Source organism: Hermetia illucens, chromosome 2 (assembly GCF_905115235.1).
Source record: "Hermetia illucens chromosome 2, iHerIll2.2.curated.20191125, whole genome shotgun sequence".
NCBI classification, from domain to species: domain Eukaryota; kingdom Metazoa; phylum Arthropoda; class Insecta; order Diptera; family Stratiomyidae; genus Hermetia; species Hermetia illucens.
In genome coordinates this window covers 5254552-5280486 of record NC_051850.1, presented here as the reverse complement: position 1 = coordinate 5280486, position 25935 = coordinate 5254552, and the positions used below count along the sequence as shown (strand labels likewise).

General features: G+C 40.8%; 2 protein-coding genes across 5 annotated transcripts in view; one reads left to right on the top strand and one right to left on the bottom strand.

The window, feature by feature from the left end:
• LOC119648086 (putative RNA-binding protein Luc7-like 1) overlaps positions 1-25935 on the top strand; it is a 70232-nt gene that overhangs the window by 30997 nt on the left and 13300 nt on the right. The window lies entirely within an intron of this gene.
• Positions 5283-10279, bottom strand: LOC119648085 (vegetative cell wall protein gp1-like). Of its 4 annotated transcripts, none has more exons than XM_038049577.1 (4): positions 10104-10279; positions 7720-8246; positions 6693-6990; positions 5283-6636 (listed from the first exon to the last, which is right to left on the bottom strand). In XM_038049577.1, the coding sequence occupies exons 2-4, from the start codon at positions 8221-8223 to the stop codon at positions 5888-5890; spliced, it is 1551 nt and encodes a 516-aa protein (XP_037905505.1). In that variant the 5' UTR covers positions 8224-8246; positions 10104-10279; the 3' UTR covers positions 5283-5887. The 4 variants fall into 4 exon arrangements, with proteins under 4 accessions (XP_037905505.1, XP_037905504.1, XP_037905503.1 ...); XM_038049576.1 differs by lacking the exon at positions 10104-10279 and adding an exon at positions 9693-9729; XM_038049575.1 differs by lacking the exons at positions 7720-8246; positions 10104-10279 and adding an exon at positions 7237-7713 and having other exon boundaries at positions 6693-7194.

Here is a 25935-nt window from a genome sequence, read left to right as displayed (position 1 = left end):
CAGAGAAGTTAGAAGTCATTTGGATATTCAGACCTGCTTTTAACATCACATTGTCATCTTCAGGCCGACCCTCCTGGATTACGCAGGGTTGCTCATAGAAAGGTTCCTTCTCCTTTGCATTGGAATTCATCTTATCTTATCTTATTTCTTTGGAAAAATATTTAATTGTCGTTTACTACCCACTGTGGGACAATTTCCTAACGTGGGCTATGATGCATCCATCTTCGCTCTTATTTCTGCGAAGTGATGAGCTGCGTTTCCTGTTCGTGTACTTCGTGACTTAATTATTGGCATGCAAAAGTTAACTTCATGCCTGCAATATTTCAAATGATATTCACGCTATCCTAAATTCTTGCTTATCAGCATGATTCTGCTACCTCCATTGAGTTGTCTATGAAATGATAAATGCGTTCTCTCACATCATTATTAGATTCCAAGTGGAGACGAAAAGTCTATTCGAAGCCACGTACTTACACCAAATAATTTGTTTTGATTACATAAATTAACAGTAATTCCTCTAATAAATTGGATCGTACAGCAGGAAATGTTTGTCACCTAATACCATGTTTTGTATCACACTATGCAGCATGTGATAGGCTTTTTAATAGCGCAGAATTCTCTGGTAGGCTCTATATTAAGCCAAATGGATAACATTCCTCTCAATCCACTTAGTAGACCATTGTGTGGGCCACGGTCGACATTGTAACGTACCCTGGAATGCCTCAAGTGGTTGAATCAAATTTTCTTCATTTTGCGTACGTGCAATGTTAACAAGAAGATTATTTTGAAAACCCCTCGGTGATGGTAGCGGTTGATACTGTTTTGAATGGGAGTGATAACAAAATAATTCTTGTTGGTAAATTGGTTGAAGTGGTAATAGTGTAATGGTTATGCAAGAATTGTAGTAGCGGATTATGGCGTTGAACTTCTGTTTGTTCAAGGGAGTTGATCTGTTTTTGCGTCGATGCTCTAGAATTTACGAAGAATGTATGGTGTTATGCTGGGAGGTGAAATTGTGACTGAATTGTTTCACTGAAGTCACCAGATTATGCGACACATACACCTAAATTTAATTGGAGTCATTTACATCGGCCCCTACTACTGTGGCAAAGTCAGAAATCCAATATGTTGGAGATAATTTCTTGACTTGATAGTCCATTTTGGACCTTGGTCTCCAGCAGCATTTAATGAGGCAAATATTAGCGCTAGGTGTGCAATTTTGCCTATCCGAGTATTAAGCGAGAATTCTTGAGAGAAGAAAACAGGCTTGAGTTACAAACATACATCCATAGCTGCTTATGTGTTGTTATAATTGTTGATCAAACGAAATTTGGAGGGTAACGAATATATTTTTCAAATGAGTTTTTCACTATGGGGTCTAAAAGTTGTCCGTCACTGGAGCTCATCGTATATCAGGCCTACAATCCAAAACATTATGCTAGGGCGAAAAACGAATTTCTTAAAAATAAGTTCCAGCCCTGGTTCCTGTTGTAAGTTGTTAAATTATTACAAAAATCCATGACCGTAACCAGAATTCGAAGACTGGCCTGAGGTCGACATTGTACCGCCCTAAATCACTCCGGCTACCGTGCCGTCAATAGTATAAAGTTGGTACTGCACTCAATTATCGACGATCACCGTATGAGTGGAAATCATTTCCTCACTTTCTAGCCTAATAAGAACCGAATTCATCTCGAAGAACGACGACTATTGGTTACAGTCATGAAACTTCGTTCTTGCTTTCTGGTCTAATGTGTAGAATGACTAAGATCGACTGTTGAACTGCAGTGATAGTGGTTAAGGCAATCAATGGTGAATTATAGGAGGAGAGGGGAGGGGGATGCAAGTTTTTTTCCTCAGGGTCTGGAAAACTTGATCTAAACTCTATTTGGTTCATTTCTTATAATATTCACTGTTTGCTGCTGAATTTGTCAATACAGTCTCCCAAATTTTGGCATAAGTATGTGAATAAATTTTCCTAGTTTCACCAATTGATTCTGGGAGTAGTAGTTAATTCCGTAGCTAATCGGGGTCTCGAGAACTCCTTGCGTCATACAAAACAATGGAGTTACTGTATTGCCTCAATGATATGTGTACATCTGCTTTAAGAGCCTCCTCTCCTTCTTAAGAATTCGTGTAAACCGACTATAGAGAAACTATGAAATGCCATGTATGCATTAAATGGCTCCCCTTAAGGGGGAGACTTCCAGCATCATCTAATTAGAAAATCCGAGAAAATAATTATGTCTCTATATGAAATGTATGCCACGAAGTCCATTTTATCCCGATACCTTCGCACTTAAGTTAACACTCGTATGTTATTACATTACCAAAATTTCTTTTAAAATGTATCCTAGGAGTAGCAAAAACCAAAATATAGGGCACGATGTTGGAAAGTTTATTAAAAATCATTCTAGATAATGTCAAATTATAAATTTGACTTGCGGTAGCGTAAAATATCAGGATTATGTTGGAAAGAATAGTCTTGACATTCTAAAGGCCCATATGTGTTTCTTACTAGCTGTAAAGTGCTTGATACGATGTTGTTTCATTGGTCAGAAGCGGGTCCTGTACTCCATTATTTTATTTATTCCTTTGACATGACTGATAAGAATAAGCACTTTTTTCCTCTACAGGAAGCATTTCAATCTCCACTTCTCCATTCTGGGCTAGTACTTTTCTATCTTTTCTTAAAATCAGAGGGCGAATGTGTATTCTCCATGTGTGCCATTTCGCTGCTGCGCAGGGCACTGATACAAGACATGAACATTTAACATCAGCCATTTTCGGAACCGATGCAGGAGCTCGTTCGAACCACATCTGTTGTCTTTGTAAATCCAACAGGTTTCCGCGCCAATATGCATGGTGGCATCCACTTTCAATAAAGCAACTAACCCCCGAATCGCTTTATAAGTCGATATCGCGGCGATTGAAAATACTCCGTAATTCAGTGTCCTTAGTTTTTATTATAAAAATATGAAAGATCCTTTTATATCTGAAGAATAACGTGGCGATTTTCAATTACATTGTTTTGAGTTTTCAGTCGATTTAGCCAATTTTTCTTCTAGAGGCGCGTCCATTGAAGACTTGCGAAACCTCGATTGGTTTAATTATTTCCTTCAGGTGAATTTCGAATGTTTTTTTGCGACCATTCTTATCAGAGACACTGTTAGTTAACTTGTTTCAACAAAACCCTGTTAAAATCGGTTTACTGTTTGTGTGTGTCTGTCACACCCATTTCCTTGGAAATGGTTACCCCTCTTCGATTGCGTTATAGCCCAAATGGAGCTTCGGCCTCCCGATTGCATCGGCTCTAATTATCTCGATCCAAAGAGTGCGCCCTCCAGTTAGAAAATCTTAGAACTCACCCGAAATCTGCGTCTATTGAGCCCTGTCAGCGTTACTTTGGCTTCTCTTTTGGCCGACTCTTATCGGGGCTGTTTTTCAGCACTCGTTTTGGATTTCTTCTCTCTGGCATTCGTTTGATGTTACCAAACCATTGTAATTTCCGGATTTTGACTTGTGTTGATGTTGGGGGGTCGTCAAAGATGGGAATCTTCGGCAGACGAAGAAAACGCGTTCTGCATCTTCGGCTGCAGCTTCACAGATAGGACAATCTGGCGATTCATCCAAACTGAACCTATAGAAGTACTTTCTGTACCCACTATGTCCACCTAAGAATTGAATCAAGTCGTAACCTGTCTCGTAATGGTGTCAGGTAGTCCATATCCTTATGGTCAGATTTAGTCACCTATCATTTTTCGCCTGGTCTTATGCTGTTTGCCATGCAGCCTGGGAGTGAACGGTATGTGGGCCGATGTCGACTGAATGGTTTTTCGTTTTCGTCGCTTCGTAAAAAGTACCAGTTCTGTTCGGCAGGCTTCAGTCCGAAGTCTTCAAGCCAAGATTGGGTCGTATAGATGACCTCACTTGCATAGATTTCTACTTCGTCAGGGTGACTGGATGTTATGGCCTCCTAATGTGATCTGCGAATCCCCCGACAACAGGCTGTCTAAATATTGGGGGCCGTAGAACGCTATCATACTTTATGTTCCATAGCAGAGGGCCTAGGACACACCCTCGTGGATCTCCTGCCGTTATATCGTATGTCTCCGACCCTTCATCCGAATTGTAAAGCAACATGCGCTGTCGGAAGTACGCTCGCCCGAGATTATTAACCTGATTTGACTCAGGTAGTCACAGCTGAGTCGACTGGTATCCGACATCAAATCAGGATACAAACCCCGCTGCCACCAGTGAGATTTGAACCGCGACCTTCCGTACGACAGTCTTGTGATCTAACCACTTAGCTATCCGGATCCACACATTATTGGATATAGCTGGTTATATATTATCCGTTCGAGGACCTTGCCTATTGTATTCAGAAGACAGATTGGTCTGTAGGATGTTGGCTTGCCCATCGACTTACTTGACCTCAGGATCAATACAAGTTTTTGTAGTTTCCACTCTGCACGGGAAGATCCTTTTTTTAGACAGTATGTGAATACTTGTGCGAAAATGCTTGGTGCCATTCTCATTGCCAGTTTCAGCGCCTTGTTGAGGATATGATCAACACTGGGGCTGCGTTGTCTGTTACGCCCGATTTACTCGTAAACGGCTAAACTAATTGTCACGAAATTTGGCGAGAAGGTGTGGTTTGTGAGTGCCTTTACATATAGCAAGTGGTGCCATTTTGTGTTGAGTTTGAGGGGCTCCCCATATATGCGAAAGGGGGTGTAAATATTTTTGCTGAATGTGGTCATTTGGGGTATCAAATGAAAGGGCTCAGTTAGTACTTTTCGAAACTGATAATATTTTTGAAGCTTGGTGAAACATAGGGGAGTGACGATGCCACCAAAAGTTATTGCGAAAAACACGCATAAATCAGAAACAAAACGTGTTATCGACTTCAAACTTTGACTAGGACTAATGATCCACTCTTTCCAAACGACACCATCTTGTCTGCTCCGAAGTTAAAACTAAAGTCCTATCACACTTTGTAAAGGGCACAATACTGGAAAGTTTGGTGGAAATCCTGCTATTATTTGCAAAGTTGTAATAAGTGAAAATGTTTTTCTCCCTGAAATTTGGTGAGCTCTAAGATTCAGATTCAGAGTTCAGATTTTCTTGGTCGATATTTTGGGTTAGTTATCCGTATTTTGTGGTGAAGCTTAAACTGAAGGTAAAAGCGCAGATGATCTCCAAAGAAATTGAAGCCTTTTTGATCTATGTAGGTCCTCCCCTTTGCCATCCTATCGCAACAATTAATTAATAAAATACCATTGAGAAGTTTGAATATTCTTTTAATTTTTAGCAGCTTATACACAATACAATATTCACACGAAAATTTGGTTGTTTTTTTTTGGAATAAGCCTTCGAGACCATAAAGTGTCCTTAAATGTGTTGGTCTTATTTTTGTCGCAGAAAAACTTCCTCAAATAATCTTTTGCTTGCTCAAAAGAGAATATTCATAAAATTCAAACATTATAAATTATGTGTGTGTGTGGTGTATGTTTACAAATTGTAATCTTTGTTTTTTTTTTTCGAAAAATTTTCGTGATTCTCATCTTCAGAGGTAATTGAAAAATTATCACATTCAATATTACATACTCGTAGAATATTTCAATTAGATTTTCTTTTTATATAATATTAAAAACATACAAACTAAGAGCATATAATAAATGACCTTAATTACAAAAACAATAGATAAAAAGGCAACAATGTGTAGGTACGTATGGTGCTTTCCTTCTCCTCTCAAAGCACACGGTTAACATATTTTACAGTTTCCCTTGCTGCTTAAACATATACGGAATTTTTAGTGTACGAGAAAAATGATAAAGAGTACTTTCTACTCTCAGGAGAAGCGTCTGATAGTACGTACATTTCCTTAATGCAAGCAATAGCTAGCAACTAGAGCCACTATTGTAGAGAGTAGTGTGGCCCCTGAAGTCGCAGTAATACCAAAGGCTCCGTTATTCAGTTTAGCGCTCTCCGAAATAGTTGCCTCGGATGTCTTCTGAGTTGGAGGTGGGGGAGCATTGACTGGAGCCGGGGCTACATTGGGTTGTGGCTGAGTTTGGTCTACTTGAACGGGAGCTCCGGGCTGAGGAGCTGGGGGTGCGGGTGCAGCAGGTTGGGTTACATTGTAGCAAGCGATTTGTTCAACCATGGTTATATTGGCCGGGTTGGCTGGATCTGTCACGTTGACCATAACTGGAACGCACATGAGACCATAAACTGGTGGTGGAGTATTTGTGTTGTTCATCTCGCTAGGGAATGGTGCTAGGGGTGTTGGGGTTGAGGTCTCATTGCCAGCAGCATCTGCAACTGGGGCTACCGGGGCTATCGGAGCTGTAGATCCAGGAAGTACAGGTGGTACTACGGCTGGAACGCCTGGAGCTGCTGGCGCAGGAGCGGCGGCGGGGGCGGCAGCTGGATCAACTGGAGCGGCGGCAGCAGGTGCAGCTGCAGCTGGAGCGGCAGGTGCGGCAGCAGCAGGAGCAGCTGGTGCTGCTTGCGCTGGAGGATTATTAATGATGACCACCTTTTCACTATCCGAGGAACCACTGTTTCCAGATGGGGTCAGAACGTGTCCCAAAACGGCACCTCCAAGAGCACCAGCAAGAAGTCCGGACCCTAAAACCATGAATGGTAATTTATTTCTTTGTAGATTTACGTTTATTTGAACTTACCGAATCCTGGTCCTGATGATCCTTGGACTGCACCAACCGGCATTGAACCAGCTGGATAGAATCCAGGTTGAATGGCTGCTCCTTGGTATACTGGTTGACTGTTAACTGGGAATGTACTCACTGGATGTCCACCAACTGGATACATTTGTGGTGCTCCATGTGCTGGATACATTTGTGGAGCACCGCCCGGATAGCTTGGTGGAGCTTGTGGATATCCGCCTGATGGATGGTATGTTTGTTGGGGATACATACCATGCGATTGGGGTTGACCGTAATTGGGTTGATGATACACAGGTTGCTGTTGGCCATAATTGGTATACATGGGGTTAACGTTTTGGGGTATGTTTTGGTTACTATCAAATCGAGCAGGGTTATTGTTTGGCGAGTCCCAATTCGAGCTATACATTGCAGGAGGTGCATTTGCGTCAGGATAGAGATAACCATTAGTGTTGTTATGGGAAGGATGGGTGGAGTTATGGTGTAAGTGGGTGGAGTTGTGATGGTGCATTGTGGAATTGTGATGATGCATTGTGGAATTGTGATGATGCATTGTGGAGTTGTGATGGTGGTGGGTTGAATTGTGATGATGTTGGGTTGTATTGTGATGATGATGAAGAGTACCATTATGGTGATGTCTATGCGGATGGGTTGCATTGAAATGAGTGGAATTTAGGCCAACGGGGTGGCCATCAAGGGTTTGATTTGAATGTTGGGAGTGTGTGGAATTGTGGTGCCCATGGTGTGTTCCATTGTGATGATGCGTGGAATGATTGGAATGGTGGATTGGAGAGGAAACAACACTGTGGTTACCTTGACTAGGATACGTGTTACTAGTACTATTTGCATGCAAATGGTGCGGATTGTGGTGGGAGGAGGAATTGAAATTATTACTAGCATGCATATGGTGGTGATGCGAAACATTGTGGTTAGTCACAGATCCATGCGTAAGGCTATGATTAGAGTGATGTCCAGGTGCATCACTGTCCATTCCCGAAGTACTATTGTGACGGTGGTGCGGATGACTTGCCTGATGGGCTACATGAGCAGCACCTAATCCTCCTGCTACACCTGCACCACCTACGGCGCTATATGGTGGTGGTTGTTCATTAATATTGGTCTTAGCTCCTCCAGGCACATTATGTGGAGTATATTGTGGTGGCGGTCCGGCCGATTGTACTGGAGCTTTATTTACAGCAACAGCTGGAGCTTCCTGCTTGGGTGGAACATTCCAACCGATTGGTCGTGTATTGGCCGGTTGAGGTGCCGGTGCACTGGGCACTTGAGGTTGAGCCGGCCTATTTGGTTGTTGATTGTAGTTAGGATAGCTTAATTTAGCGACATCGGCATGTGAGTTGGATGGCTGTTGGAATGTCGGTTTGGTTACATGTCCGCTACTGTATGTGTGGCCTCGGCGACTACTGCTGCTACTGCTTCCACCACGACGACCCGATAGGGTACGCTTGGCGTCCGATAGATGTGCAATGGATAGGAGAGCTATCAATAACACAATTGTTATTGTGTGTTTTCCCATAATCTGATTTGGTTGTCGGCGATCTGGAAAGAGAGGAGTCGTGGTAGAGGTTAGAAATTGGGGGGTTTTTAGTCCCTGGAAATTGGGGATTGAGATTCATAGCCATGTTTGGAGTATTTTTTAATGTATGCCAAGTTTTGGGGGTGTCGACTATGCCAGGTTTTCAATTTTTTCATTTTAAATATTAATATTATGCCTTCTTGCAGGTTCAAATAGTCTTTTCCCGATTAACAAGTACAAATCACCAAATATGGAATCATTTGCAATAGATATTAGTGTCATTTTTACGTATATTGAACAAATTCAGTCACATGATGTTTTCATAGCAATTTAACGTTGACAAATACATTCGTGTCTGAATGCTAATAATCAGGTTTTCCGTCGGTGTCTTCTTTTTTCTAAAATAATAACCGGTTGCAGCTTTGAATGCGGCTATCATGAGCCTTTGTCGTTATGAGCCTATCCTGAACGCAAGATTTACTTCAATTTGTTTACTTATGACTATGCTCACTGATTCGTTGTGTAATTCCATGTTTCGGTGTTAATAACAACTTTTAGCTTGCATGGAAACGTGTCAGTTTTTATTTAAGATTGAAAAGAAACCTGGGAGTCCGACGGTTTCCCATCACAGTTGCTTCACAAAGCAAAAATGTAAACAAAGGCATCAAATCGATGGCGAATTTTCGAGTCGTTTCGTATCTGAAATTCCAATTGCGTTTTCCTGCGGTGCACAATCGCTGGCATTTCAAAAGTATCTACGGAGCGCTTGGAAGAACAAAATATTTAAGAAACCTGTTTCCAACTGTCCTCCATTTAGGGGATCTTTATTAACTCTTGGTATGTATTCAGTTGCTTTTCTTACTGTTTTTTCTGAACATTACTAATGAGGCTTTTTCTTTCTTTTCACGTTGGAATTTTCATGACTCATATGAATACATCATCATCATCATCATCACACTATCTACAATATTATCTGAAGTCGATCGATTCCAATTACGCCCAGCCAAAAAACGCGACCCAAAATCAAATTAGCAAAATGTGAAAATGGTTAAGGCTTCCAAATAGCAAAATATCAAATTGTCTCGACGTAGTTTACTGACGTCTAGGGGGGCCTACACCACGATGATTGTATACGAATCTCTATATCTTCCATAAATTTGGCATGCAATATTGTCGCCGGCCAGAAATAAAAGTGTTCATTGAATGGCTTTTCACACTAGCGCAGCCATGAAACTCTACATTCCAAAAACGACAGCAAAAAAAACCTGAGGCTATCGATTTTTTCCAACTTCAGTAATTGCTTTCTAAATTAGATGGAAAAAGGGTTTGTCAAGTGTCGTCATCTCTATTTCTTTGAATCATAACTAATATGGTTTCTTCTATTATAGATTGGTTGTATAATTTGAAGAGTTTTTGATGATCGAAAATTTGCGTCTTGTTTTCTTCTCGGAACAGTTGGACGCTATTACTTGAAACGAAGCTTTCTAGCATGCACCGGAATAGCCAAGCAACCGAAATACTTCACACTGTTTTTATGAGCACATTTGGCTAAATAATGACACCACTAGATGCACGAACAAAACACAGTTTCTATGTATATCAGAGCAACTAGTTACACCTGCATCAATAATTTCCACTATGGGCTTTCGTTTTTTTCCCCGATTACGTGCTTATTCGGTGCTTACAACACTCTCATTAATCAAATTCGCACAACACTTAATCAGGGAGATAATCTTTTTAACACCGAGCCCAACGTATAATGGTGTACACTTTCTATTCCGTAGAGATGAGCGACCTTAAACTTTTTATTTGCTACTTTCCAACTGACTACAACCAACTTATATGATATTTCGAGCGAATTGTAAATTAGTTTACTTTACCGATTGCTTATTCTGTTGTTGAATATTCGCGTGACTCTAGAGAACTGACTCGATTGTACGTTTCACGTTAGTAAAAATCTAATGCTCGTACTAGCGGAGCAGCAAGTGCTCTTGGGGAAAATGATAGATATAGCGGTTAGTAGCTTGCGAATGTTCACGAACGACAACGGCTGAATGTCTGATAGTTGTTTCGTAGAGTGTGGAATTAAACTTGTGTATACCATAGAGTTGACGAAGCCAAATTTTCAGATGCATCATTGCCAGTTTTGCTGTTACTATATGAGTTTGTTTTCTCTCTCAGCTGGTTCTGGGGAATGCTTGCGATAAGTGGAAGGTGAAATACAGTCTGCGGTTGCTAGCTAGACTCACAGATTGAGACTTACATTTTGATTTATCGAAGTCTGGAACTAGCGTCAACTAATACACATCACAGATGGGGCCTAAATGTCCATGAGGGACAGCATTAATCTAGACACTTTCGTTGATCCCATTATATTCCAACACCGAAATTGAATTGGAACCTAAAACTTCATTAAACAAACTCAACCTTTGTTTGAAATAATAAAAAACTCGTTTTTTTCTAACAAGTCTTGTTAGTACTGATGAAGGGAACAAGTGGTTCCCGAAGTATCAGTGTTTGCAAAAATAAAAATATCAACACTAGCGAATAAGAAAAAGCAAATTTTTTATTATTCCAAATAATTAATCGCTGGAAACACCGCATAATTACACTCAGACTGAACCTTTGGTTCGAACATTATCTCAATTGATCAAAAAATATATTTTCATTTCCTAAAAAAAGAAAGGATTCTCACCAAACATTCCAAAAATGTAAAGATCATATCCTCCTAGCTCAGACTGTAATCAATTCCCCTGTTTTGAGCACCTTCCTTCCCTCTATATAAAAACACAAAGAGCCTTCTCTACCTCAACTACCCATTCACCATACAATAAGAACCCAACCGGGACGTTGAATTTATTCCCCTGCATTGAATTCTTATGAGCTAACCATATGCTATGGAACCGCCTGTTGTACGTCAACCGTATTTCGAGTCGATTCTCACTTTATGTCGGCTTTTGTGGCGTTCACTATACTATTGCACTCGCTACTTGTGTACAGATGTAGTTTTGCTTTTGAAAAATTGACCTTCCTCATTGACTGCACTATGGCTGTACGAGTATGTTTGGTTGATGGTAGGGTTTTGTAGATTGTTTCGAATGTATGAGTTGCAATTTGGATCGATATGGGTGCGCTTTGAGGTGATGAAGTTAGTCAATGTGTTGATGGACGTTTTCGGAGGGAGATGAGAATCATATGTAATTGTTGACAAGGGCAGGGACAGGGGCAAAAAAGATATAATTTTGCTGATTTCCGAGAAATTTGCAGAAATTTATTGGTTTTGTGGAAAGCAGCCTGAGATGAGGGATACTGATTAAATTTTTATTTGGATTGTTTCATTATTTGTTAATATCCTAATAGGGAATTTTCTGTATAAATAGGGTCTGGTTTTGTACTTGCGGATGACTTCTTCGGTGTCTTCGTCGTCGTCGGAGTGTTCTTGGTTAGCTCTAGGACCACCACGTTTTCGCTTTGGCGAATTTTTGTTTTTGATTCCTTCCGCTTCTCTTTTTCTATAGGTCTCTGTTGTTTTGCTGCTTTTCTGATCTTTTTTTTAACTACAGCGGCCTGCTCCTCTCGTGGTGACTCTAACATCACAGAATCCGGAAGAAGTGCAGCTGTACGTCGCTTCCTGCCTCGATTCGATGATTTGCGCAGTTGAGCTTTTGGAGATGGCCGAATGTTTTCAATCGAGACTTGATCGGCATACGATAGGTCAGCCTCTTGCATTTGATGAATCAGCCTGTTGGTAGGCACTTGAAGGACGAGTTTTTCGGTGGGCATTCGAAGGACCAACTTCTTGGTGGACATTCAATGGGCCAGCCTCTTGAGGGACATTTAATGGAGCAGCCTCTTGTTGGGTATTTGATGGGTCACCCTCTTGATCAGCTTCGTCCTCGTTCGGTTGATCAGTTACAAATGCCGGCATGAAATCATCTTCCGAAAAAATGCCACGATTAAATGGCCAAATGCCACTTGATCTGAATCCAGCAACAATATTCATGCTGGAAGCACCCTTAAACAGCAAGTAGACGCAAAAAAGGCCTATTTTTGAGAATGAATGAATGAAAGAAAATTTTAAAAATGAAACAGCAACAACAAAATGGCGTGCAATTAAAAAACAAGTCGGGAAACCGGAAGCTTGACTGACACTTCAAGTATAAAAGGTTTTGTGTTTTCCTATATGAGGATCATGACGCAGTTCTCCATTGGCTGATAGCATTAACTCGAGATGTTTAAATCGCTCAGTTCTGTCAATGGTAGTGATCTGCCCAGAATTGAGCGATTTAAATATCTCGGGTCAACGCTATCAGCTAATGGAGAACTGCATAATGAAATTGCTTCACGCATGAACGCAACCTGGATGAAGGAGTACTCCACAACTGGTGTTCTTTGTGATCGACGTATCAGTGAATGTCTTCTATCTAAAATTTACCGCAATGTCGTCCGTCTGCCGCTCTCTATAGTTCTGAGTGTTGGCTGACTGTAAAAGACAATAGAGGATATCCGCGTTTGATATGGGGTTGCACCGATCGTGGAAAAACTGCGAGAGAGTCAACCTTATATGGTTCTGAGTTTAATATTATCCGCAAATGCGAAGAATTTAAACTACAACAGATACAAACAAGTTGGGAAACCGGAAGCTGGACGCTTCAGGTATAAAAGGTTTAGTGTGTTTCTTTTATAAAGACATTTGAGTGTGAACTTTTCGGTATAGAGGGTATTTCGGAGCTTAGGCACTATATAGTGGCAGCCTTCTGATTTTTTTCAGATTTTTCGGTTAGGGAGTTTCTGAGAATGGTCCCGTTAAATAAATGATCACTTTCGACCCCCCAAAACTCTCAGCCTTTCCGACAAATGTCAAAACTAAGACCAACTTCGGAAAGTACTAATCGAGACCTTTCATTTGATACCCCACATGACTATATTTGGTGAAAACAAAGTTTGCACTCCTCTTTTGTATGTATGGGGACCTCCCCTTAAATTGGACGTAACAGGATGTAATTCACTGGATGCGTGAGCGTTCATAGTTCCCACCTTGCCAATAAATTCGGTGTCAATCACTGCTACAGTCTCCGAGAAAAATGCGTGTGACGGACAGACAGACAGACACAGTAAACCGATTTTAATAAGGTTTTGTTTTACACAAACCTTAAAAAGTATCATATTCCGTTTGAGCCTGAGCATGCAAGCGAGAGTGCGGAACAAGGGATTTATCTCTCTTCTCGCGTGACGTCAGAGCTAGCAGTTCGTCTTTACAACCATGCTCCCGTTGTTCTGCGTTGGTGGTTCTTAGAAACTCGCAATACTGCTGTTATTTCATCACATTGCTGCGTTTCTTCACAATCGAGGATCCTTGTCGGGGGACGATTTGGTTAATTGGCATTATGAAAGGCCAGTCGGAAATTGTGGAAGGGGTTCTGCCCTTTCAAATGTGCCTTTTCTGAGCAGTAGGAGGGTTACGTGTCCTTGCGTGAAGTGTTTTGCGATTGTGCCACTGCGCCCGAAGCTTTGGGTCTAGACCGTCGGTTAAGTATCCAGGTAACCGCTGACACCCTGGGCTTTTCGACATTCGTGGTACATGGGATAGTGGCGGACGATTTGCAAATACGAAAAGTTTGTGCAAAGCTTGTGCTTGAGTTGACGGAGGAGAAAAGAAAAGTTCGAATTTTGCGCAGTAAAGAATTATTACAATTGGTTTTAACTGATTCAGAGTTTTTCAACTCCACTCTAAGCGGAGACGAATCCTGGATGTTTGAGTACGCTTTAGAATCCAAACAGCAGACCTCCGAGTGGCACACACAATCTTCTCCCAAACCCAAAAAAGAGCACATGAGCAAGTCTCGCGTTAAAACAATGCTGGTTGTCTTCTTCGACGTCATAAGAATCGTCCATTTTGAGTTTATATCACAAGGACAAACTGTCAACGCAGCCTTTTACCTGGAGGTGCTTAAGACACTGAAACGACGGGTCGCACGCGTCAGGCCTAACATCAAAGACGTTTTCCAGCTCCACCACCACAATGCCCATAGCCACACGGGCTTCCTCCGTGTTGCCCAGCCTCCTTACAGCCCTGACTTGGCTCCATGTGGGTTTTTTTGTGACCCCTGGAACTGGACTGGAAAAAGAGCTGAAGGGAAAGCACTGGGAGTTGGTGGAGAACACTCAAGCTTAAGTTACAAGGTTCCCGAGAGGCATTCCAGTCGAGGAGTTTCAGAGTGGTTTCCAGGCGTGACAGAATCGTCTCCGCGGGAGGAGACTATTTTAAAGAATTTTAACCGTCTGCACCAATCGGATGAATCTATCTATTTTTCTCGGTAAATCGGCATTACTTTTATAATGGACCCTATAGTGGGGAATAGGAAAGGCGAGATGATAGTTTGTACTTTCCACCTTAAGATTGAAACTATCTTAAGAACACGCTTGACACTCACACTAATGAATTGGAGACTTATCTAACACATGTCCTATTTTTAGGAGCTGACATCCATTTAGAAGATAGTACAATTTGAAGTGCGGTTTTCAACGTTTTTGGCCAATTTCTTCACATAAAAAAAACTAATCTTTCCTACTCGAGCTGTGCATTTAGCTCCTTCCGTCGTTTCATTATAGCTTATGTGAAATGGTTTGGCCTTACGGATGCATATCTGACGGTACAGTATCCCTTGCAGGGCAATACCAGTATTGAGTCTAGCTAGCTTCTCGGAGTGTTGTTTTGCTCCACCAATCTGCACAAATTCAGTCATCAAATCCGTAAAACTTATGCAATCATCTAAGATATTGTATATTTTATTGCCAGATAATTGGTTAATTAATTATTGCGAGGCTACTCTTCATGATGATGATAATTTACATACTCGCAGTGATTTATGAGCAGGAGGAGGCATAAATATACAAATGCATGACCCACCCTGGAATTCAAATCTGAAAAGTGACCTTTCATGCGGATGTAACACGACTGATCTTTTTGTCAGTTTGGAATGCAGTCCCCCAGCAATTTGATCGGTATTTGTTAGAAAGAGACAAAACATTTAGAACGCATTTATTTGCAAGAGTTGAATTCTTTTATAATTTTGCCGGATTATTTTAGAAAAGATACTGTAAAAGAAAGAACCTATTTTGAACTCTTTTCCTACTGATCTTCCAAGTGCATATGCGTATTTCTAACTATTCCATGATTACTTCTATTAATCTATCTTTTTGTGGGAAGTTTACTAGCATCGATCACGTCTCAGACAAAAACTGGTTCTACAACATTCATCAGGTTCCTTGAAATACGGAATCAAAACAACGAACAAAACGACGCAGATAGAAATATTAATGTGTTAATCCCAATGTCTAACGACTTTTTTTAAGTTATAACCGTTGAAACAGGTTTTGAATCACGTGGCTGCATGGTCTTATGCTAAACAAAATGATGATTCTTCAATGGTTTCAATTTAGATAAAAAATGAATCATGGCTGCTGTAGATAAGGACATTTTTTCTCCTCAATCATCATAAATTTGTAATTGTTGAAATTTGAGCATCTTTTCAGATACTGAACGCATTAGATAGCGAATTGAATTGCTAAATAGCATAAACAATTTCACAGTGTTCACTATTAGTCGGTTGTCTTTTGAGTTGAACACACTTGAAAAGTGTGGAATTTTCTAGGTCAAAAATTGAATTCTGTTATAGTAGAATAAGATTGTCGAAAGAGTTCATTGTTAAGCTAAAAAGATTCATTAGAAATTTGGTAGTAATTAAACGCTTGCTATTGCGGATGAATAATTTGATCTCAATATCAGTGATGATTGATAGACAGAGCCTTATCAAATAAACTAACAGAGCAATTACCAAACAATAGCCAATTTTATCGATAAGGACTGCACTTGTTTTGCTTTGGACATCATTCAAAAATAACAATGTTAGTCATAATGTCTGAGCAAAATATTGATTCATACCGAAAGGCAGTTTCAGGTTACTTCACCCAGAATTGGTTATCTCATTAGAATTTCTAATTCATGTCAAGATTAGTCTTTTCTTTTGGATGCTAATCAGATTTTCTTTGTTCTAGTTTCAGAGCAACATAAGCCCTTATAGATACACAGAGTTGGCATAGGGGGAAGTGTTTGTGAAATTGTTTTTTGAAAATAGAGAACTGGGACGTTTGCCTATCTAGTTTTCCACTCTGTTCTGGTTTAGGTTTTTAGTGCAAATAGATTGAAAATTAGGTGTTCATTTCGTGCCTCGTATTCTTCTAGTGCATATTCTTTGGGCAGTTGTAAAATGTATGTTCTGACAATATTTCAGTTCTGAAGAGGGCGCGCACCTGTCAGGTTCCGATTTCGTAGCCCTTGTTCCGGTACCGTAGTGGTCGCTGTATTTTCGATCTGAAGCTCAGATGACAATGCTATACTGTGAACAGCCCTCGTTATTATATTGATGTAGGTGGCGTTCCCAGGGCAATTCTGACTACGATTTTATCGGGGTCGAAGGTGGGTAGAGCGGTGGGAGGGGATGCAGTCGTTAAATATTTCGCAGGTGAAGACCCAACGGATTCCTCTCATGCACTTTTAGTTTCTAGTTTTTAAGCGATCTCTTTACATGCTCCAGGTATTCTTCTAGATTGCGAGACGCAATTCTGAGTTCTACATTGGAGTTCAAAATTTCCGTCTCATCGCAAACGTTAATATGAGCAAATATATGAAGGAAAGTAAGTCTGACGTGTAAAGGAGATACAGAATTGGTCCGAGCAGGTTTCCCTGGAAAACTTTAGCTCCGATGCTGTAGTAGCCCGAATATTATCCATTGTATTTGAACCTGAATAGTCGACCATAAGGGTATAATGATAATAGTCCGTCCAAGTTAGTCGAGAGGGTTTCTTATGGTTCTTTGTGGAACAAAATCTTATTAAAATCGGTTCAAACTCTGCCTGTCTGTCTGTCTGTTTGCTCTGAGACGACTGAAGATATTGGTACGAAATGTTGTGAGAATGTGAGTCTCTAAATCCGTTTACATATGATAATTGGTGCCATTTTGTGTTGAATTTAAGGGGGGGCTCAACATTTTTTGTCACTAAACGTAATTTACACGAAACTGTCGAGCGTTCAGCGCTTCCAGCTAAAGTTTGTCGAACGCCTGTGCTATGTAATTATCGAGGATAAAATCAGTGGACCCAGACGGCATAATGCTAGTCATGCTCTGGAAAAAGGGAAGAAAGGGTTGTACCGTGGTTTGTAGTGATTCATCGGAGCTGTATTTCGTTTGGATACGTTCCACTCTCATGGAGAGACATGCGCGTGGTTTTCATGCAGAAAGTGGACAGACACGACCATGAGTTCACGAAGGACTTTTGACCAATCAGTCTTATCTCTTTCGTGTTAATGACCCTAGAATACGTCCTGGATATCCAGGAAGATCATGGACGCCTACCTCAAATACAAATCCACAGAAACCGTTCTTCATGCGGGAATTAGCACATTAGACGATCGCTAGCTATCAAGGGGACTCTAAAGAGAATGTGATTGGAGAGGTGGGATAGCATCTATGCTAAAAGCCACTCTGATCTGGAGGTATCCACATGACCAGAGTTCTGAGCAAAGGGGCGCCCCAGGGTGGTGTCATTCTTCCGGTGCTCTGTTTGATAGTGATGGATGATATTCGATGGATATTGGACAGGAGCAAGGTAAAGGTAGTGACGTATGCCGACGACTTGATGATATTTTCCTCCTTTATGGGTAAAACCATGGAGGGCGCGGTGGAAAAGATACACGTGTTGACTGCAAGATGCGGACTCGCCATAAATTTAAAGCAAAGAGAGCTGATGCTACGACCCTAGATTGATAAATCTGGGACTGATAAACTTTTTTTTCAGCAAAAATCTTTTTTTTTTTCTACATAATCTTAGCTCGATATATTTACTCCAGCGTGTCTCTAATTGTTTAATTTCTTCAAAACAATCAGATTCTTCAAGACTCTCAAAATAATCGTTTAATTCAACGATGACCTATTCATTCGACTTGGCCTTTGGCGTGGTGTGATGGATCTATGTCTTATCTACGGGAGCGGAAAGGCGCAACAATTGGATTGCGGATGAATATCCTCAAACACTCCTTTGAAATGGTCACACGGTTGTGTTTGTGGTATCCTTCGCGAGGACAGTTTTTTCAAACCAAAATGTTCATGCAAAATGTGATACACCTGCTCAGCTGAGTTGTCTGCAGCCTCAGTCAAATCACGCACTTTCAACCTTCGATTGTTCAGTCAGTTGACGGGAGTAGTATTGGCATTACTGTGTGAGAAATTCGAAAAGTCACGGACTTATCAGACCACCTTCGTATTTATCACCAAAACAAGGGCACCTAAATTTCTCCTCCCACGGTTAAATGGACAAAGATTGGCTTTTTCCTCCAATGTAAATTATCTAGATGTGATCGACGATCCTAAGTTGACTGTGTTAAGAAGGCGTGTATAACTTTTGACGCCTGCAAGAGGGCCTTCGAAAGGATGTTTTCGGTCGAGGATGGTTCTTTGGATATACCCAACCATGATTCCTGCCATCCTATGGTTTTATTGTGTGGGGCAGACGTTGACCAAGGAGTGCAATCCATCGAATGTTAATAGGATTCAATGTGAATCTCCTCCTCTCGCACCTCCACCTTGAATACGCTGTAGTGGATCCAAATGTTAGATAGCGAAGACCTATGGCCAAAGCAAAATCTTAGTGGCTCGCGAACTCTGTACATTCCCTATAGATTATGTCACACGCAAGCGGAGCTTCAAGAGAAATTTCGCGTAGCTTTTCAACTAAAGCGGACTGGAGCACCAGGGACGTGTTGCTAGGTTGTGATGATATGACGGGTCAAAGATAGTCTGTGGAGGGGAGGTACTATCGATATTGGAGCTTTGTCGATGCCTGGAGCATAATCCGAGTTCTAAGTAATATAGTCATTTTGAATAATAGCTAAGCGGTCACTAAGGCTTTGTATTCAACGGTGGTATCCTCGAAACTGATGATGCAGTATACAGACGGGCTGAACCGACTGGAGAGCATGCTCAAGGTCAACCTCCTTTGAGTTCTCGGTCATGCGGACAAAGGGGGGAGCGAGCGAGCCGACGGACTCATCAAGCGGAACTTTGCTCTTGACAGTCTCTCGCTGGACTCAATCAGCATTCTGCTGGTGACTTCGAAATAGAAATGGGTAGGTGATATATGTTATATTACAAAAGTGATATCACCTTAAAGTATGTTCAATACAAAAGTGATGTTGTAATATAGCAACATCGAAAATTAACGCTCTTCGTAGTTCAAGTCGCGGCGGCAGTTATCAATGCCGACGTCGAGTATAGGGCTGGTTTTGGACTTAACTTTAGGTTGGCTACAGGCTGGCATCGGGCTGACTTTTGTACTGGCTTCGGATTTGTTTTAGGTTGGATTTGGGCTTGCTTTAGGTCGGCTTTGGACTGGTTGCCTTTTGGACTGTTTTCGGGTGACCTTTGGGCTGTTTTCTGTGTTATCTTTGTGCTTGCTTTAGATTAGCTTCGGACTGCTTTTGGGGTTGGCATTTAGCTTGCTTTACATTGGTTTGGGTTGGCTTTGTGTTAGTTTTTGGACTGTTTTCGGGTTGGCTTTGGGCTTGCGTTAGGTTGGCTTCGGGCTGTCTTTGAGCTAGAAAATGATTTCGTATATGGGAGTGGCTTTTAGTTATAATTTTAAGATTACGGGTTAGAATAAATGGCGTTGGTCTACGTAATATTTTCTAGTACAAGCGGCCAAGGCGACTATCGAGTGCCGATATCGACTATCAGTTGCGAATCGGTTCCCTTGGCCGGCTTTGATGTGAAAAGGTGATTTTAATTGCGAGTGTAATAGGCAAACTTTAATTATGCCAAGCAAAGATAACATCTAAGTAAAGTAATGCTCATTCGCGAAATTCACGATTCCCTGTTCTTGTGATGTGAAAATATTGTACTATCTATTACCTTATATCCTTGTGGGATCTTTTGTTTTTTTTCTCCTCTTGTATGAAAGGTTCACTCCTTCTTCAATGATACTTATTTGGTGCTGTCGTATCCTTTACATCCTGAATGTAATAAATGCATACCAAATTATTGGAGTAATAAGTAATATTTGGTATTATGGGCTAATAATATTTAAGGTTGATATGACATCATATATACGATTAAGATGATGCAAGGTGATGTTTGTGATATCACTTTATAATTTCATCTTTTTCTAAAAGCGATTTGATATCACATTACTTACTAAGGTAATAGTTTGTGAACCTCTACTGCGAAAGGTGGAATCTACTCGCACTACTTGACAGTCATTGATTTCAGATGGCGAAGGCTCATCACTTGCGCCAAATCGAGGAGGATTTAACATCTCTCTAACAAAACACGGTCCCGAAGACTTTTGGGCCAGACGCATGCAAATGCGTATTGATTTATGGCTCTTTGGACGGGGTACTGGCTGCGAACACTAGCTAAACACTTCTTTGGACACCATAAAGAGTAAACTCTAGTGACTGGCCTTGAAAATCTGAACCGACTGGATTCTGCTCCCTTTACTCTTCCCACAGTAGCCAAGATTTCCGGAGTTCATGACATCGTGGGCTCCTGGGAATGATTACTGATATTTGCTTACCTGTCTACGGAATCTAAAGTGATGTTGGGTATCTCGTTGGATCTATTCAAAAGTCAGGAGGAGGAGGAGTCAGGAGTCATCTTACAAGCAGTTTTTCGAATAATTTTGACAAGGATTAGGATTTTTTGACATTTCGTTTAGGATTGTTTTAAAGAATTGGGAAGTAGAAGGATCATTTTAAGCATCGACGTTACATGGACTACACTAACTCATGGGAATTATTATATTTAATTATTATCGGAGTGATACGGTCTTGCTCATAAAATTCAAAATTTTTATCGGGGATTGGATTCCAGCTACATGGTATTGTCGGGATTGTCGAGGGTTTTGAAGGTTTTCCCGCGAAGGGAGTTGTCGAGGTGCTCGAAAAGGTTGCATTTGGTGAGCGAAAGGTTGTGTGATGTGTGGCCGAGCATTATCGGGCAGAGGTATCGTTCTCCTTGTATACATGCGCTGCATTTTCCGGTGGACTTTGTCGATTGATTAACGGCATTTCTCTGTTGTGCTGGAAGCGCTCAAGACGATCACGGGTCATGATCTTCTCCTGGTGGAATGTTGATTTCCGTGGAGTTTCATTGCGATTCATTTATTGAGTCGATCCTCGCTAACTGTAGTATGTGTAGTTCATTATTTATATATTTAGCTTCGTATTCACTAGGCAAATGCCCCAATTGGAAAGATAATTCCCAAACCCCTTTAGCTCCAGCTACACACGCCCGTGTATCAAGGGCTAATGGGACAATAAACGGTTTTTTGGGTTCAAATAGGGAACTAATGATCATCGCTACCCTACAAACCTTGAACCCGTCACTATGAAAAATTCATAACCGTGCTACATTCCACTGGAAAATTCGGGGTTCAGGCCTTTTTCTATCAATTAAACTAAACTCAACTGACATCATTATCGCCTCATCGCTTTTATAGGTACGATACCTCTAATGCGACAAATTTAATTTCATTGCGTGCATCGTCCGCTTGAAGGTCAACATAAGCAAATACAATTAAATGAAGAGTCGAATTCTCCAGCGAAGTTGATTATATAATATTTATTGACCATGCGGAGGCTACAATAAATTATTATTCAGTGTCAGACACTAGGAAAAACAGTAGATGTTCTTCGGCAGTTATGGCTTCAGTAGGCACGTTCTTTCCGTATGATAAGATATGAGTCGATTACTAAGTTCTGTGGAGTTTTAATCTAAAAAAAAATTTGAGAAAATAACATTTCATGGGAAATTTGATGTTTTCGAATTGAGTAGTCGGTTGATAACAAGAGGACTCAGTCTTATTCTGTAGTAATATTTTGTTGATTATTTTATTCTTATAAATGGTCAAGAGTTATCAGAAAGATCACACAACTCTTGTAATAGAATAACAAAAAGATTGGAAGGTTTTGTGTCTGTTTCCTTCTTACGATTCGATCCCACAGGATAATCAAATAATCGACTTATTAGTCGAAGTGTGACTAAAAGTCAGCCCTCCCTTCTACGGAATAGTCCCATTAGTCATGTTTGCTGAGGTTGCACTTTCCATGTAAGACTATAATGGGCAAATCAATGAAATACCTTCCTCACTACTTTCCTGCTTTTGTATGACCAAAATAACCCACACTCTTCTCTGTACATCGATGACGTGGTTTAACTCAGTTAATTGAATCAGACGTAGTTATGACGTCAATCGTCTGAAGACCGGTTAATTTTTTCATTGTAGTATTCATATCTTCTTGTTTACTTTAATGTGGGTTTCGGGTTGTATTTTCGCTTGGTTGAGATTGGTTGATTCATTCAGAGATGTTGCCGATTTTTGACAAAGATACTATTACTCAGATGCGCTGAATTTGAGGGGGCCTCAGGAGGAGGCTCAGTTCCAGTTGAAGAATATTTAAATTGGAGTTGTTTGGGGGCAGCTTGAATCAAAGAGATAGTTTTAAAGGCGATTGGTTATAAACGATGAATTTAGGCCGAAAATCAGATTGGGAATTCCGGGAATTCAGAAGTTAGTAGTTCATTAACCTTCGCCCCAAAACATCTTGCTTTGGTAGTATCTTATTACCGAATGCCAAGTACAAGGTTGAGAAAGTGGGCATTGAACATGTTTTTCTCGCAACTTTCACACGAACAACCTTTACACAAGAGTTTATTATGATAATTTTTTTTAATTTTCCGAAAAAGGCCTAGAGTTTTCAGTGAATGAACTTGGATATAGAGCTGGGCGTCGTTTGAAATTCTCGGCAAAGTATCATATCTAATTTGGCAGTGTCGTGGCACAATATTTCCAACTTTTGCTTGCCATGAATTTGGCTCGTCTCTGTGGAAAGCGCTTGCAATTGATAAATTGCGTTTCTGACTCATTTGGGTCCGTCATGCACATTGGAGCATGCAATTGGTTGCATTTTTTTGACCCGGGCTTATTGTCTACTTTAGTAGGTTTACCTATATCTTATGATGCAGATATATGGTTTTCCGGAAAGATAATCTTTTCTTTTAAATTTAATCTTCTTTACGGTTTTCAGTTTCTTTAGTTTAAGTTTAAAATGTAATCGTCAGCACGATTTGCTATCTACTCAACACTATTATGGTTGAAATAAACGTTTTTCGTAATTCGTATTGCAAGAATCAATCCGAGAGATCTAATTTGAATTAATTTATTTGTCAATATTTTTAGGCGTAAATTTTGGCAATGCTTTGAATGACTTTATTTCCCAGGCCCGAGAAGCTGCTAGTTTAATATAAGGGACAATGCCTTTATTTTCCGAAGAAAAAAAACTTAGTGCTACGCTATTTCACTGGCTAATTTATGTCCCTTTATTCACGAATGCTGCCTTTAATAATTTCCCGAAAAGATCAAAAATGCGCAATGACTTCTTTCCACCATACAATTTCAAGAAATGCGCCGGGAGATGAATCTCTTATCTGTAACCTTCTTGTCTTTCGCTCAAATGTTTTTATAAATACTATACTTCAATTTTATACTTTCCTTACATTCACGAGATGTCCCATAAGCTTAATTGCCGTTATTTTGGATTACCTTCTTTTATTTTTGGTGCCTTGAATGGATTCCGTCGGAATATAATTTCGTAGGTTTTGTTTTGGCCAACTTTAGTGAAAAGTCTATCGCGAAGGAAGGGGCACATGAACGGGAAGGGGTGGTAGTCACTTGGAACAACTAACAGACCAAACGGGAATTGATTGATTCAATTTTTGCGAGCGTCTGTTCGTGTTGTAGGATGGGGGTTGGCGTTGTTCTGTACGTGTATGTGTTGAAATCGTTCTTCTCAACAGCTTTTGTTTCACTTTGCTCAGTTGTTGACGACTATTTCGCCGAATATCTGTCAAAAAACTTAATAATATCTTTTTTGTGGAGTTTCAATTTTTGGTGCACAACTAAAGTGAGACTGGACTCATTTTCAGAAACTACCCAACCCAAAAACTTAAAAACAATCACTGTGGTGCGCTTATGTGAAATCTAGGCCTCCCATTCCGATTTCTGCTTGAATAAACTTATTAGCCACATGGCATCCGGGATTATTAAATATTCGCAACAGCACTCGGGTTCGGTCGGGCAAGCGGGATTTCAATTTCAGGGTATTTGAATGAGGCATCGATTGTCTATACTTCACAGGGGGGGCTGGGGGCTGACTAAAAAAAGACAATCCCGACCCTGCGCCCTGTGTCGATTGGCGAGATGATTAGAGAGTCAAAACCAACGGCTAAGTACATTGGATTGACGCTCGACTCGAAGATGAATTTTTTTGAGTAAATCAATGCAACAGCGGACAGAGCCTTAGCTGGAGTTTCGTCCTTTAATGTGCTGATGGCAAACGTTGGAGGTTCTACTAATAGCAGGAGACGTCTTTTCATAAATGCAACGCAGTCCGTTCTGTTCTATACCGCGGAGGATCGCTTTGGTGGTGGTCATTACCCTCCTGCCCAAGAAATTTAAAACTTTTTACAAATCCGAGAGAAGAAGGTGAAAGGAGATAGTCGCTAGTGAACACCACTAAATGACTGCCAACTCTGTTGGCTAAACGAGTCAAGAGGCAGATAAATAGCGCGGCTTACTCGCAACTTCGGTGTTTATCTAGCTTTTAAGCACAACATTGGGAAGACACGATTCCCACGCTGTGTTCTACAATGGGCTGGTTGATGACGCCGATCAGATTTTTTCATTGTGAAAGTTGGGATGAAATTCGTCAGCAACTTTACGATATCTCTCCAGGCAACAGTCGTCAGAGAGATGCTGAGGAGCGCTGATAAATGGACAGATGAAGGAATCGGAATCGTTCTTACTCTGCCCTCCCTTAAATACAAGGAATTCCCTGACTTGCAGGCTAGTTAAGGCGGAACTAGCTCGAAGGAATGTGTTAAACAGAATTATTGAATTGGTAGTCCGACGACTTATCGTTACCGAAATCCAGTAATTGGTGCGTTCAGCTCAAATTTTCGAACGGCTACTGTAGTTCCAATTTTTTGGAAGGTGCCTACCCTATATAACTGAAAGTCGAATCATAAGCGACTCAGTTGGTATCTGTTCGAAGTTTTGACTTAGTACGAGAATCGTGGTAGCCCTATTGAACTAGATTTCTTCAGTCTCCTTGTGTCGCTCACAGCGGTCACGATCTAAAGAACTTGTGACATCAAAACGGCACACCACAAAGGTAATTATGCTTCCTGGAATAGCCATTCATATTTAGCTATCTACTCTATCTCTTCTGCCCTGGTTAGGCCTACTCTAAGCCTTTATGCTATTTGTAGTTAACACCTCTTCACGAGGAGAGCTCCCAGAACTCGATGTGAATTTTCGTTTTCTCTCAAGTGGTCAAGTGGTCAAGTGGTCAGTACCCTGCATTCACTATGAAAGTCAACTATGACAGTAGGCTGACACTTCCATTTTAAGGTTAGAATGCGCTGATAAATTTCAATGGACGATGCCGGTAGATCTTTGGACAGGAGTTCTCCAAAATCCCTTAAAACTTTGCCTATCCCTCATGCATACACATATGGCTACTTATTCATTCTTTCCGCTTACTTCATAGGCCATTTACGCGGGACTTTAGTTGCGGATGATGAAATCCGCCCACGG

Bases quoted from the DNA above. Each gene is read 5' to 3' on its own strand.
- LOC119648085 (XM_038049574.1), bottom strand. From the start codon at position 7,680: ATGGACAGTGATGCACCTGGACATCACTCTAATCATAGCCTTACGCAT. The intron at 6,637-6,692 runs GTAAGTTCAAAT...TCATGGTTTTAG, and splicing joins ATCATCAGGACCAGGATTCG to GGTCCGGACTTCTTGCTGGT.